Raw genomic sequence first — 16,787 nt, 5'->3', positions numbered from 1 at the left:
ATGGATCTGTCTTGCTCCGCACCACATCGCAGAGAAAAATATGCTGCTTGCAGCGTTATTCTGTCCGCGATGGGGATGCAACCAAATGGAATGGAATGCATTCTGGTGCATTCCGTTTTGTTCAGTTCAGATTTGTCCCCATGGACAGTTTTGTCCTATGACGGATCTCAATAGCGGAAAGGGGAAGCGCAGATGTGAAAGTAACCTTATTGTGGTACAATATGACAATGTGGCCCCATGACCAGAAAAAGTATATATGGGATTTATCCGAATTACTGGCTTGTCATGCCCCTGTGGTATGAACAAAGGAAATATACAGAAAGCATTTCAAAAGCATTCCCACAAAATGTTAATTTACCTTTATGATAACTTCTTCTACATTAAGGCTGCCATTCTGGCTACCAGTCATAGAGGTTGTGTTTTCCAAAAGCAAGGAGCAGGGCTGTATTACCTGTAGACGGTAAACACTTCAAATATTATACTAGTTCTCAACAATCCCTACTAGGAAATATTAGGTTATGAAAATATCTAGAGTTTAGAGTTCTGAAAAACAGCCCCTGTAAGCAGGCTCTCTATAAGGCTAGGAGGAGGAGCACGGCAATTCTCATAGTGACTTTGAATATACACTTTAAACCTAAAGAACATGGAGTAAGTGTCATACCGTAGTGATGTTATTGCCTCTTAGTTCTCGAAGAAACGGACAGGCCAGGACTTTGAATTCTTTTACTATGGCAGTCAACTTCTTCTCAGAGTTTACATCAGAGAGAGTAAAGTTACCCTGGAAAGACACGGCTAACGCGGGGGCATCTGCTTTTGCAAGGCTGGCTACAAACACTATCTCAGGATCCATGATGAGTGCTTTCAAATTCAACTTCTTAGGTGCGGAAAGTTCTGCAAATTAATAACATATAGAAAATGTAGAACTACATTTCTATAGATCTTACATAAAATAAAGCATTGTAGTGGTCTATGTGACAGCACGTTAGAATGACCAAAATATTACACATCTTCAAATAGGACATCGGCTGCTTTGGGTTCTTATAATCAATTTGTTTAAAATGAAAAGTAGGCTAGTAAGTAGTGTTGAGCGAACTTGTGTTTTAAGTTCGGCGTCTAAAGTTCGGGTTATCGAAGTATCCAGTCATGGATTCTAAATTCCGTTATGGTCCGTGGCGTCTAACCCGAACTTTAGACGCCGAACTTAAAACACAAGTTTGCTCAACACTACTAGTAAGGTATACAACATGAAAAAAAGGTTTGATTTACAAATTTAAAATTATTCGGGAATTGCTTTGACACACATGGAGCTGAAATTTAGTTTAAAAATCATGTTACAGCTTAAAATGGATAAAATCATAGTTCAAATAAAAAGCTGGGTAACCTGCAGCAACGGTCTTGAGCTATTTTCTGTATTATTCACAGCTGCATTCACAAGTCTGTTGTTTGCTACTGAAGACAGACTGTCCCTGCATCACATTCATCATCCAACCTGAGCCCCTCTGATGAATCTGATGCAGGTCTAGGCGGCCTGTTTAAATCTACAGGATTAGTAAATTTGGCATACTTACCTATTCTTGGCCTGGCTGGCTCCCGGTCTAGACTTCTCTGCTCAGCTAAAGTATCAGGATGTAAATTTCCATTTTCATTACCGCTGCAGCCAATTGCTGGCCGCAGGGGTTACCTGCTCCCCTTCTGTCATGTTCACACGACACAAGGGGCGCATGTCACCGCTGTGAACAGCATTCGGCTGCAGCGGCATCAAAACAGATGTTTGCATCGTGGTAACCAAGCAAAGAAGGGGAAACCTATTTAATGACAATGTATGATCAGTCATGGAGGAGGCTGCTCATGCCGAAACATACAAGGCTGGGGGTAGCTGTTGATGTGCAAGGGTGGCTGTATACACCACTGTCTGCAACACGGAGCCATGCATAGAGACGCACCACATGTTACATACATGTACAGATTATTCGAGTCAAACTATATTGCGGCCAAGTGACACAGAAGATGTGGGATGTCTATATGTATAAATGGCGTAGCAATTTCAGTCTTTTGTTAAAGAGGACCTGTCACCACTAAATGCAATGCAATCTAAAAGCACCATGTTCTAGAGCAGGAGAAGCCGGTCAGATTGATATATAGTTTTGTGGCATTGTGTGTGTATGTATATAAATAATATAAAGATATTAATGTATAAATTACAGGTTTTACTAAAGCTTTTCCCACAAACCTATATATCAATCTGCTCAGCTTCTTCTCCTCTATAACATGGTGCTTTCAGATTGCACTGCATTTTGTGGTGACCGGTTCTCTTTAAGAACATCGAGCATAGACACAATTTAGACATCTTACAGTATTGTGATCAAAACGTTTAGCATGTCAGAAGAATTGTAAATGTGATATCAACTATTTGAACTAGACGCACTGGAAAACATGCATGGTAATTACTCAAATCATACTTAAGGATTGCTGCTTGTAAAGTTTTTTGGCCTTGCATAGAATCGAAATAAAGTCAACAGGCAGAAAAATGGGGTAAAATACAACATACCGCTGTATGTGATTGTCCATCTTGGATAGAACAGCTGGCTAAAGTTGCTGCAGAAAATATGCTGGGGATTTTAGATCAATGGCCAAATCTATGATGAATCCATGGCAAATTCGACATTAGTTACATGGACTTGGATCTATCACGGATTTCACCCTCTGCATTGCATAGGGTAAAACCCGCAGTGGAAGTCTGCAGCATAAATTGAGATTTAAAATCTGCATCTCATGTCCAATTATGCTCAGATTCATTCTGGACATCCTCTGCAGGGTGTGAGATTTTGAAAGACTTCTATAGGAGTTATGGAAAAAGCGATGCACAACCCACTCGTTACGGTTTTCGTAACTTCGGCCAGTTGGGAATACTACCGTACTTTGAGGCCAATGTTTACCCTGCATTTCTTGTGCATTTAAAAAACACAATGATTATCAAGTGTTTTTAGAAGGGTTTTCAATTAGCTATATTTGCAGCAAATAACGTATGGCACATTTTTCGAGATCTAAAGAAAAGTACCGTATATGAAGAAAACACTAGAAAAAACACCATACCCAGAAAATGCTGCCTTTTGAAAAAAAGCCACTGACAAACCACCTCCCCCCCTACACCTGAAAAAAAATTCAAATAAATGCAAAAACAGAATCGGCCTGCTGTGTTTTTGGGCAAGAAAAATGCCATTACAAAAACTTAAATAAACAGCCCCTTAAGTAACTCTATGGCATACAGACAGCAACATACGTAAACTCTGCACGCTACCTTAAAGCAGAGGTTCCCACCCCCAAAAGCATCAGTTGATAATGAGCTACATTACGGTAGTTATGAAAGATAAAAAGGTCTTCAAAAAGCATGGCATAGAGTACAGTGCTCTATAATTGTTTACATGAGTATAACCCAAGAGCCCAGTGATGCGAACTACCAATATGGTTCCGACTCTGGTAATGTGGTGACAGCTGGAAAAGATGGTAAAAACAGGATATTATGTATTATAACAGGGCAAACACAAATCCCAGTCATGACTTCACTTTCATCCTCATAAACCCAAAGTCAAGATTTGTAATGTTATCCTTCACCTCTGGTTGCTTGCTAATTAATAACTGCGCATAATGTGCTCTTAAGTATCAGTCACTGCTGGGAAAGGAAGGTCATACGAGCCGGGATGCTATTTCTGCCATGGGGCTTGTGTGTATGTAATTTATTTTTAATCAGGCTGTATATCCCCTAATGCATGACTGAATAGGTGAACACATGTGCATTTCTAGACACCAAAACCCCTGTCCACAAACATTGACCCATATTGTTGATTGCTTTTTCTATTATAGATCATAGATAGTCAATATCAGAGAAAGCTTCATTGCACAGTCCCTCTACACAACTGCTCAGTCCTCTTCTCCCAAAACCCGCTTCACCACCATTATAGAAGAAAAACTTCCCACTCTTCTCTCCAGATCACATCTCACCACCTGTGCACTTGACCCAATCCCATCCCACCTCATCCGTAACCTCACCACAGTGTATCCCAGCCCTAACTCATCACTAACCTCTAGTGTCTTCCCCTCTGCTTTTAAACATGCTACCATTACACCCATCCTCAAAAAGCCTTCACTTGACCCATCTTCCTTGTCCAGTTATCGCCCCATATGACTTCTTCTGTATGCCTCAAAGCTACTTGAACAACATGTCTATTCAGAACTGTCCTCCCACCTCTCCTCCTGCTCCCTCTTTGACCGCCTACAATCTGGCTTCCGACCCCACCACTCAACCAAGACTGCCCTTACCAAAGTCACCAATGACCTTTTGACAGCCAAAACCAAGAAACAATACTCTGTCCTCCGCCTCCTTGACCTGTCCTCTGACTTTGACACTGTCGACCACTCCCTTCTGTTGAAAACTCTCATCTCTTGGCATCACTGATCTGGCCCTCTCCTGGATCATATCATACCTCACAGACCGGACATTTAGAGTCTCCCACTCTCACACCACCTCCTCGTCTCATTCCCTCTGTTGGTGTCCCGCAAGGCTCTGTCTTAGGACCCCTGCTCTTTTCTATCTACACCTTTGGCCTGGGACAGCTGATAGAATTTCATGGCTTTCAGTACCACTTTGATGCTGATGACACACAAATCTACCTCTCTGGTCCAGACTTCAACACCGTACTATCCAGAATCCCACAATGCCCATCTTCCATCTCCTTCTCCTCTCGCTTTCTAAAACTTAACATGGATAAAACAGAATTCATCATCTTTCCCCATCTTGCTCACCCCCCCAACAGACCTATCTATCACGATAAATGGCTGCACACTCTCCCCGGTCAACCAAGTCCGCTACCTTGGATTCTGCCCTCTCCTTCCGACCACACATCCAAGCACTTTCCACCACCTGCCGCCTCCAACTCAAAAACATCTCCCGCATCCGCGCTTTCCTCAACTTTGAGTCTGCAAAAATGCTTGTACATGCCATCATCTCCCGCCTAGACTACTGCAATATGCTCCTCTGTGGTCTTCCATCTAGCACTCTCGCACCCCTCCAATCTATCCTCAACTCTGCTGCCCGACTAATCCACCTCTCACCCTGTTACTCCTCTGCCTCTCCCCTCTGCCAATCCCTTCACTGGCTCCCCATTGCCCAGCAAATTCAGTTCAAAATACTAACAAATACATACAAGGCTGTACACAACCTGTCCCCTCCCTACATCTCTGAGTTACTTTCCCCGATACATCCCCACACGAGATCTCCGATCCTCACAGGACCTCCTTCACTCCTCCATTTATCACCTCTTCGCACAATCGCCTCCAAGATTTCTCCCGTGGAACTCGCTACCCCAACATATCAGACTCTCACCTACAGTGGAAGCCTTAAAAAAAAAACTGAAAACCCACCTCTTCAGACAAGCCTACAACCAGTGACCCTGCTGCCTCTATACCGCTATGACCAACTTTACCCTCTCCTACTGTGTACTTCTCCCATACCATGTAGATTGTAAGCCCTCACGGGCAGGGTCCTCTCTCCTTCTGTACCAGTTTGTAACTCATTTTGTTTATGATTAGTGCAATTGTCTGTATTATGTATGTGCACCCCTTATCATATGTACAGCGCTATGGAATGAATGGCGCTTTAATAAAAAATAATATTAATAGATAAGACATATAATGAAACAATACAATTGAATAATTGTTTACTACAGCAAACTTGAACGCTTATATGAATATGACATTCAGCTACATCAACTCTAACATCATATAAAATACACATATCTATACTAAGCAATATAATAGAAATATACAGGCTCGGACTGGCCCACAGGGGTACAGATGAATCCCCCAGTGGGCCGCTGAGTAAGTGCTACATAACAGCAGACTTACTGAACTATATACATGTATTCAATGTACAGCACCTCAACCAGCCTGTGTTCATATAAAAAAAACTTGATAGATTATTGAAGAAACTCCCAAGTGTATTATTATAGACACGATCAGAGCCGAGATGACTTTAGTTATAGAGGAAAGCTAGCCAGCAAAAATCTGCATGTGATCTATACATATGACGCACAAGGTCAATGTTCCTCACAATCAGATGGACACAGAAGTACATACAGTGAAAATTAGACTCATTACAGCACTCCTCCATATTTAGTCATCAATTCAAACAAATATGCTTTATTCTATAATACAGTGAAAGGTAAGGAGTTATTAGAGAAGTATTTGGCACGTCTCTAAGGGGTAATCGCACTGTATTTATGTTTTCAATAGGCAGCACGCAATAATAGCCTTGGGTTAAATAATGTCATTTGAGTAAGGGGGTACTTGGCTTAGGAGCCCCCTCTTTACTGACTTGTGGTGTGTAGAGCAGAGGCTGAAGGCAGACTGGACAAGGAGTGGGTTAGTTCCACAGCCGCGCTCTGAATTGCTCTTAAAGAGGACCTTTCACCACCCCCGACATTCCCGTTTTAATAACTTCATATATTCCCCATGTAATGACAATTCTGGAGCATCTATTCTTATGGCTCTATATTGTGCCATTCCTTTATTATTTCTACTAGAAGTTATGAATGAATTGCTAGCAGTCTGCATTATTAGTACAGAGGGGTGGTAACAAGTTGGGGGTGTACCTGCACAGACTCACTATATCCAATCAGTGCTGCCATTGTCAGAGTGTGCAGGTACACCCCCCCCCCCCCCCACTTGTTACCACCCCTCTGTACCCTTTTTGAAGGCTAATAGCAATCCATTCATAACTTCTAGTAGGAATAATAAAGGAATGGCACAACATACAGATATAAGTAGATGTTCTAGAATTATTACATGTGGAATACATGACTTGTTATTACATGTGGAATACTATTAAACACGCATGTGAGGTCCTCTTTAAACTAGGTCATGAGGGTCCGGGTCCACTTTATAAGAGTTGTCTTTTTTTCCAAATCATGATGGCAGCGATGGTCTTTTTGTTCTCAAATCTTTATTGTTTATGACTAGTTGACCCACCTGTTTGTTCTCCTGATGAATCTCGATATGCCCCATTTTCATAGTTACATAGTTAATATGGTTGAAAAAAGACCATCAAGTTCAACCAAGGGATAGGTGGGGACCGGGAATCCCAGAAGGAAGTGAGACTCAGACAGTTTGCAGACTCAAAGTATTAGGCCTCATGCACACGGCCGTGTTCCACGGCCAAGAGCGGTCCGTGGTGACCCGGCCGGGATTCCTGCTGACAGCAGGAGCGCATGGCGTCATTGGTTGCTATGACTCTGTGCGCTTCATGCCGCCGCTGCACTACAGTAATACGCTCGTATAGATCATACGAGTGTATTACTGTAGTGCAGCGGCAGCATGAAGCGCACGGCGTCATAGCAACCAATGGCGCCGTGCGCTCCTGCTGTCAGCAGGAATCCCGGCCGGGTCACCACAGACATGAGGCCTTAATGTTGTTTACTTTTAAGAATTCATCTAAACCCTGTTTAAAACTGTCCCACTGTTCCTGCTGTGACCACCTCCTGAGGAAGTCTATTCCACAGCTTCACCGTTCTTACAGTAAAGAAGCTTTGACGCTTCTGGAGACTGAACTTTTTCTTCTCCAGTGGAGGTAGTGCCCCCTTGTCGTTTGAGGGCATTTTACAGGCAACAGTCTTTCGCCGTATTTTTTGTATGGTCCATTTATATATATTTGTATAGGTTAACAACCTCAGCTCCCCTAGCTTAAACCCCCTTAATGACCAGACCACTTTTTACAATTCTACACTACACTACTTTCACGGTTTATTGCTCGGTCATTCAACTTACCACCCAAATGAATTTTACTTCCTTTTCTTCTCACTAATATAGCTTTCATTTGGTGGTATTTCATTGCTGCTGACATTTTTACTTTTCTTGATATTAATCAAAATTGACCGAAATTTTTGCAAAAAAATAAAACAAAATTCACTTTCTGTTGTAACATTTTTCAATTAAAACTACATTTCTATATACATTTTCCTCATAATTCATTGTTCTACATGTCTTTGATAAAAAAAAAAAATGCAATAAGTGTATATTTATTGGTTTGGGTAAAAGTTACAGCGTTTACAAACTATGGTGTAAAAATGTGAATTTCCGCTTTTTGAAGCAGCTCTGACTTTCTGAGCACCTGTCATGTTTCCTGAGGTTCTACAATGCCCAGACAGTAGAAACACCCCACAAATGACCGCATTTCGAAAAGTAGACACCCTAAATCGCTGATGGGTATAGTGAGTTCATGGAAGTTTTTATTTTTTGTCACAAGTTAGCGGAAAATTATTTTTTATAATTTTTTTTCTTACAAAGTCTCATATTCCACTAACTTGTGACAAAAAATAACATTTTACACGAACTCACCATACCCCTCATGGAATACCTTGGGGTGTCTTCTTTCCAAAATGGGATCACTTGTGGGGTATTTATACTGCCCGGGCATTTTAGGGGACCTAAAGCGTGAGAAGTAGTTTGGAATCCAAATGCGTAAAAAATGCCCTGTGAAATCCTAAAGGTGCTCTTTAGAATTTGGGCCCCTTTGCGCACCTAGGCTGCAAAAAAAGTGTCACACATGTGGTATCGCCATACTCAGAAGAAGTAGGGCAATGTGTTTTGGGGTGTATTTTTACATATATCCATGCTGGGTGAGATAAATATCTCTGTAAAAGACAACTTTTCCCATTTTTTTTCTCACCCAGCATGGGTATATGTAAAAATACACCCCAAAACACATTGCCCTACTTCTCCTGAGTACGGCGATACCAAGTGTGACACTTTTTTGCAGCCTAGATGCGCAAAGGGGCCCAAATTCCAATGAGTATCTTTTAGGAGGGCATTTTTAGTCATTTGGATTCTCACGCTTTAGAGCCCCTAAAATTCCAGGGCAGTATAAATACCCCACATGTGACCCCATTTTGGAAAGGAGACACCCCAAGGTATTCCGTGAGGGGCATGGCGAGTTCATAGAAGTTTTTTTTTTTTTGGCACAAGTTAACGGAAATTGATTATTTTTTTTTTTTCTCACAAAGTCTCCCTTTCCGCTAACTTGTGACAAAAAGTTCAATCTTTCATGGACTCAATATGCCCCTCAGCAAATACCGTGGGGTGTCTACTTTCCGAAATGGGGTCATTTGTGGGGTGTGTTTACTGTTCTGGCATTTTGGGCGGGGCTAAATTGGAAGTGTCACATGTGGTATCGCCATACTCAGGAGAAGTAGGGCAATGTGTTTTGGGGTGTATTTTTACATATACCCATGCTGGGTGAGAGAAATATCTCTGTAAATTGACAACTTTGTAAGTGACAACTTTAAAAAAAAATTTATACAGAGAAATTTCTAAACACACAGTATGGGTATATGTAAAAATACACCCCAAAACACATTTCCCTACTTCTCCTGAGTACGGCGATACCACATGTGACACTTTTTTGCAGCCTAGGTGCGCAAAGGGGCCCAAATTCCAATGAGTACATTTTAGGAGGGCATTTTTAGGCATTTGGATTTCAGACTTCTCACGCTTTAGGGCCCCTAAAATACCAGGGCAGTATAAATACCTCACATGTGACCCCATTTTGGAAAGAAGACATCCCAAGGTATTCCATGAGGGGCATGGCGAGTTCCTAGAGTATTTATTTTTTTGGCACAAGTTAGCGGAAAATGATTTTGTAAGAGAAAAGAAAACAAAAAAACAAACAAAAAACTTTTGCCCCAAAAAAAATATATTATAGGAACTCGCCATGCCCCTCACGGAATACCTTGGGGTGTCTTCTTTCCAAAATGGGGTCAAATGTGGGGTATTTATACTGCCCTGGCATTTTAGGGGCCCTAAAGCGTGAGAAGAAGTCTGAAATATAAATGTCTAAAAATGTTTCCGCATTTGGATTCCGTGAGGGGTATGGCGAGTTCATGTGGGATTAAATTTTTTGTCACAAGTTAGTGGAATATGAGACTTTGTAAGAAAAAAAAAAAAAAAAAAAAAAAAAAATAAATTCCGCTAACTTGTGCCAAAAAAAATAAAATAAAAAAAATCTATGAACTCGCCATGCCCCTCAAAAGTGATCTTTATAGCACCGCAGCGATTTTACGGTGTTTTTGCAGTGATCAGAAAAAAATAAAATTCTGTCACTGTGGTGGGGCGGACTGAATGCAAGTGTGCGCACAAGATCAGGCCTGACCGGGCGAACACTGCATTTTTTGTAGAGCCTATAGAACATGTCCTATTCTTGTCCGCAATTGCGGACAAGAAAAGCCATTTTCTATATAGTTCTGGCAATGTGCGGATCCGCAAAATACGGAAAGTACATTGCCGGTGTCCGTGTTTTGCAGATCCGCGGTGTCCGTGTTTTGAGGATCCACAGATCCGCAAAACACATACGGACGTCTGAATGGAGCCTTACAGGGGGGTGATCAATGACAGGGGGGTGATCAGGGGTTAATAAGCGACACGGGGGGTGGGGGGGTGTAGTGTAGTGTGGTGCTACTTATTACAGAGCTGCCTGTGTCCTCTGGTGGTCGATCCAAGCAAAAGGGACCACCAGAGGACCAGGTAGCAGGTATATCAGACGCTGTTAACAAAACAGTGTCTGATATACCTTTCAAGGGTTTAAAAAAAAAGAATTGCATCTACAGCCTGCCAGCGAATGATCGCCGCTGGCAGGCTGTAGATCCACTGGTTTACCGTCCGATCCTGTGAACGCGCGCTCCTGTGTGCGCGCGTTCACAGCAAATCTCGCCCCGCGCGAGAGGACACATCGGCGCGTCCAGGAGGAACGACAGGGCCGCCACCAGGACGCAATCCTGAGTTCGGCGGTCCTGAGGTGGTTAATCATGTTCCCCCTTAGTCTCTTCTCAAGACTAAACAAATTCAATTATTTTAATCTTTCTTCATAACTAAAACCCTCACACTTTTTCCAGCTGCAGTGCGTCCTTTCTATATACTGGTGCCCAGAACTGAACTGCATATTCCAGATGAGGCCGCACCAACGCTTTGTAAAATTGTAATATCACATGCCTCGTTTAATGCATGACAATATTGTGGTGGCCTTAGAAGCAGCTGATTGACATTGTATACTGTAATTTAATCTACCATCCACAAGGACACCCAAATCTTTCTCTATAAGTTACTCTCTCAGTGTTACATCACCTAGGACATATGAAGCACAGAGATTATTACTACCAAGATGCATACATAACTTTACATTTGTCCACATTTAACCTCATTTGCCAAGTTGATGCCCAGAGTTGATAACTCAGAGTGCTCAAGTCAGCTTGTAGTATATGGACATCTTCCATAGACTGTACAGTTCTACATAGCTTAGTGTCATCTGCAAAAATCGATATGGTGCTATTAATCCCGTCCTCAATATCATTAATGAATAAATTAAATAATAAAGGGGCCCAGCACTGAACCTTGAGGTACACCACTTATAACCCGGGACCATTCTGAATAGGAATCATTGACCACAACTCTCTGGACACGGTCCTTCAGACAGTTTGCAATCCAATTACAAACTATAACTTTCCAAGCCTGTAGGTCTATAATTACCTGTGGAGGACCTAGATCCTTTTTTGAATATGGGCACCACGTTTGCCAATTACTTTTCACACAAGTGTATTCAGTCCAGGAACCAAGCTTCGTTGGGAGCTGTATTTTCCAGATTGAATGCGGCTCCTCTGAAAGGAACTCACAGCATCATATTGATTTAAGATACTGTGAATTTCTGTCTTACTACAGGTCTACTGCACTTTACTCCCATAATGCTATGATTACAGTTCAGTCCGGGAAATACAGTTCTCACACAAAGTTTCCCGAATGAATACGCTTGTTTGAATAGGTAATGTGTACGGAAGACTACATCAGGGTGCAATCAGCAAGAAAATGGTTGCTGCCCTTTTCTGGAGCAAGTAACCCAAGGTAAAGAATAGAATTCAAGTGCGGAAACAAGTAGAGCAGTCCTGTACATGCTTACGTTAAAGTTTCCTTATTGTGGCAATTCCGGAGCTTAGTTTTTATCATATACCAATAAAGATTATGCTCCGCTGTGATAAAAGATCATGTACACGATCCAGTCTAAGAAGAACCTGGTCTTTCCTATGAGGAAAGCATATTTTAATTTTGTGAACTGTCAGAATGATTCCTCACAAGCAAAAATCAAGCGTCGCGTATATTTTAGCATAAATGGAACCAAGAAGCTCTAAACTAGGTTCAAATGAGGGCCTACAACATTTTACTTTCTGAAGCTCGTCAAACCCTTTCAGAAGAGAGTGAACATATTGAAGTGTCATTAACATGGCCTGATTTATTAGTACATGCTTTGTTGTATGTGGTATGTTATGAAATCAGGACAGAAAAAGGTTACTAGGCTTCACAAACCTATTAAGGAGGGTTGTTCTGTTCCATAGCAAACCTAATTAAATCTGTCTCAAGGTTTGACATCAGAAGGATTATTGCAGGGATATATCTGGGTCAATAATGACTGCATACTATTATGACAGACTGGTGTCACATGAGCAGGAAGTACAGGAAGCAAATATGAGCTTTCCTCTGAAGCAAATAGCAGAATAACATGACTCATGCCTAGAGAAACATCCGCTTCGTACTTGGAGCCCATCGTGACGTGTCAGGTACATCACAATCCTCTTCCCCAAACTAACCCCAACATCTACAGTGCCTCACATGTTAACATACCACTGAGTACTCCATCTAGACACTAATACTACATGTTTCCCATTACCAGTTGTTATATTTGCTTACATTTTTTTTATATGTTAGCTGATGTTTACACTGGTGCCATAGTTTCCGCCTTTAAAGGGTCCATCTAGAGTAGTGAAGCGATTAACGGTGGCTGCATTTCTGCTTGCAATGATGGTGGCTTAGGAGAGTGACTGTATGACAGAGTAACCAGGACTCTTCTCAGGTAGATTTGACTCTTTTCAAGGCCTGGGCAACAATGTTTATGATGCTGGTTCTCAGCAACCACTTACTTTTAGCTCATGAGTGACACACCGCTGAAATCAGCATTTCTGTCACTATTTCATGCTGCCCTCAGTGAGATCAGCATAACGTTGATGACAGGTTCTCTTTAAGGTACGTCCCTCACCTTTGGGCACTTATGCAGCTGAACAATCTGCAGAGGCAATATGTTCTCAAGTACTTAAGGGAGTGATGCTAGTAAGGCTTAAATGCTAAAAACAAAATCTTTGAAAGTTAGGAATTATACTATATGGCAGTTATGTTAATTTGGCATAATGTTACTTTGGCATACTTGACCACAGTAAAATATGATTGTTCTATGTCAGAGATGTAAACATGGTCACAAAATGCTAAAGGGATTGGACACATTCTCATAGTTTACCATGTCCTGTATGAGGATATTAACACATGGAGAGTTGTTGCTTGATGAAAATGACAGCACACAACATACCTTCTCGGTCTGACTTGGTCTTGGTTGGAGTGGATGGCCTGGCACGGATCTGCAGAGGTTTTTCTGCAGTGGTTGGAGTTTGGGGCATGGCCTGAATGAAGAAGTCGACTACAGTCATCAAGAATTCCACACTTGCACACACAAATAGTTTATCCAAGATGGCGGTGATGAAACTCTCTTGTCCCATTTGCTTGTAGTTTATATCAATCATACTGCGTGTGCTGGTGTCTTTCTTGTCAATCATTCTAATAAAGAGTAATGGACAGATTGTCATGTTGAATATGCAGGTCAAGGTTCAGGAACAGTTTTCATTTTAGAGTAAATTCAAAGCAATAATATACAAATCTAGCAAAAATAAAATAAAAAAATAGAATGCCAAGTCATTCATCACTGTATTGATATGTGATGTGACAGCTGATCACAGTGACCCCAGTGATGACTGCTGTTTTCAGCAAGGCACATGGTTTTGAATTTAGTATATCAAGGTATCTCACTGAGATCAGATAATGCGCCCAGACTTTGGTTCAGTCTTAGAGTATAGTGCCACTTGGGGGACCTCAAAGATTCCCTAAAGGTTGCATTTACAACCTTTAAGACCTGAAAAGTAAAGACACCTAGAAGGGAAAATATATTAAAAATAGAATTTATAAAAACTGAAAGAAATTACCAAACTTTCGGGGTGTAATACCCTTACTTCTTTATGGAACAATTCAAGCCTCCCGAAACGGAGTAAGTTGGAAGGCTTTAGTAGTTGGGAGAAAAGGGGGCTTTATTGGGTGTCACAACTTTATGCAAATGTGACTCTCAAAAGCTTTAATTGTTCAAAGGAAGAATTCAAACTTGCTAACGCAAAATTCAGTCAGTATTTACAATTACGCCATGCCTCGAGATCTCACAAGCTCAAGACCGGCACATTAGAACACGTTGGACGCCAAGTGCCAGCAGAGCAAACTACGTGGGACGCTCAGCACAGAGTCTGGGAACTACAGAAAATAATAGCCGGGAGTAGAGGTTGCACCAGCCGAACCAGTTACAGGAAAGAGGTAACAGGGGTCAGTATACTGATCGCCACGGTTGGCAGATGCTAGTAAATGACGCCAATTTACATTACTGACCATTGAGAGATAGAACTGTTATTAATAGGGTTGAGTGGAATACCGCTACCAATAAGATTGAATCTTGCAAAGCTTAATGGATACAATATGAACAATCAAATATATCCAATCTGTTGACCTAAGGCTACTTGCACACTCGCGTTTTGGGAGGATCAGTCATGGATCTGTAGCGGTAACGGATCCGTTACGAAAATACAACCATCTGCATCCGTCATGAACGGATCAGTTCGTATTATCTGTAACATAGCCAAGACGGATCCATCATGAACTCCATTGAAAGTCAATAGGAGTTGGATGCGTTTTCTATTGTGCCAGAGAAAAAAAACGGATCCATTCCCATGGACTTACATTGTGTGCCAGGACAGATCAGTTTGGCTCAATTTCGTCAAACGGACACCAAAACGCTGCAAGCAGCATTTTGGTGTCCGCCTCCAAAGCAGAATGGAGACTGATCGGAGGCAAACTGAAGCATTCTGAGTAGGGATCGACCGATTATCGGTTTTACCGATATCATCGGCCGATATTGAGGATTTTGACTGTTATCGGAATCGGTATTTATTTTGCCGATATTCCGATAACGTATTGAGAACACAGATCGCGCTGCTCTCAGCGCTCTCCGTGTTCCCTCAGCAGCAGCACAGGGGAGAAGGAAGCAGTGTCCCCCTTCCCCTGTGCTGCTGCTGCAGCCAATGGGAGGACAGGGGACAAGAGAAGGGGAGGGGCTGTGGCCACTGTGCAACGAATGAAGAGAAATCTCTCATTCATTCAAATTGAACAGGAGGCGGGAGCTGCAGGAACACATAGCCAGCTCCCGACCTCTATGAGCCGTAACTGCGATCTGCGGTAGTTAACCCCTCAGGTGCCGCGGATCGCAGCTACCGCTCATAGAGATCAGGAGCTGGCTATGTGATTCTGCAGCCAGCTCCCGCCTCCTGTATATGAATAAATGAGAAATTTAACTTCATTGGTGGCGCAGTGCGTCCCCCCCCCCCCTAAGCACCCCAGTATTAATCATTGGTGGCGCAGTGCGCCCCCCCAACCCCACATTAAGTGGCCACAGGATCCCCTCTCCCCTGCTCCTCCAATCGGAGCCCCAGCAGTGTAATCCTGGGTCTCCAATCGGTTACCATGGCAGCCAGGATGCTACTGAAACCCTGGCTGCCATGGTAAGCTCCATGCTGCTGTGTGCACAAAGCACAGAGCAGCAGGGACAGTGAGAGCTCCTATTCACTCTGATGGGGATCTATCAGGGTGAATAGGACAAGGGTTCTAGTCCCTAAGGGACTAAAAGTTAGAAAAAATAAATAAAAAAAAAGTTAAAATAAATAAAAATAAAACACCAAAATATTAAAGTATAAATGAAAAAAAGATTTACAAAAAAAAATATACACACATTAAGAATAAACATTAATTTTCATCAGATTTGTGTAGGATTTTGTATTTTTTTTTTTCAAAAACAAAAATTCCCAGAATATCGGTATAAATTATCGGCCTGAAAGTTCACAAATTATCGGTATCGGCAGATCAATATCGGTCGATCCCTAATTCTGAGCGGATCCTTTTCCTCTCAGAATGCATTGGGACAAAACTGATCCGTTTTGGACCGCTTGTGAGAGCCTCACAAACGGAAAGCCAAAACGAGAGTGTGAAAGTAGCCTTAGCAACAGCCCTATAAGTATCATTAAGAGTGAACAATCTGCAAAGGGAACATTATCTCTATAAGCAAAACAGCTGACTCGTCGGATAAACTAATTATATTATTATTTTAAGATGTTTTAAAATGTGTTACTTTTAAAAAGGCATGGTATGCAACCTATTACTAATACATATAATTGGAGATACCCTACTGTGGCGATTTTCTACAGCTGTATGGATGATAATTAAATGCACTTCACACTACTAATAGATGTGCCATACATACAGTTGTTGGTATAATATCGCCACCGTTATACACAGAGCCTCTACCATTTTGTTTTATGCAGGTTTCGTTTTTAATTTATTTTACCCATGATCTATTCCTTGCTATTTGAGACTTTTTATGTATAATTAAAATATATATTTTGGGATATATTCTCTCTGAATGATTTCAAGTTTAGAGTGCCTGCCTTTAATCCTTATTTAAGAATACAAGTTTTACTGAATCTTTTCCCATAAAACTACATATCTATTAGGGATCGACCGATTATCGGTTTTACCGATATTATCGGCCGATATTGAGGATTTTG

At 41.7% G+C, this 16,787-nt stretch overlaps 1 protein-coding gene across 2 annotated transcripts in view; it reads right to left on the bottom strand.

Annotated features, from left to right (window-relative positions):
* The window catches only part of VPS13C (vacuolar protein sorting 13 homolog C), a 355,707-nt gene that overhangs the window by 93,061 nt on the left and 245,859 nt on the right, over nt 1–16,787 (bottom strand). For both annotated transcript variants that reach the window (XM_044279821.1, XM_044279822.1), the window contains exons 49-51: nt 13,448–13,692; nt 662–891; nt 359–451 (exon numbers count right to left, since the gene is read on the bottom strand). In XM_044279821.1, the coding sequence (XP_044135756.1) occupies nt 359–451; nt 662–891; nt 13,448–13,692 (568 nt within the window). The remainder of the gene's footprint in view (nt 1–358; nt 452–661; nt 892–13,447; nt 13,693–16,787) is intronic.

This window comes from Bufo gargarizans, chromosome 2 (genome assembly GCF_014858855.1).
Source record: "Bufo gargarizans isolate SCDJY-AF-19 chromosome 2, ASM1485885v1, whole genome shotgun sequence".
NCBI classification, from domain to species: Eukaryota; Metazoa; Chordata; class Amphibia; order Anura; family Bufonidae; genus Bufo; species Bufo gargarizans.
The sequence above is the reverse complement of the archived record's forward strand: the minus strand, read 5'-3'. Positions and strand labels throughout refer to the sequence as shown.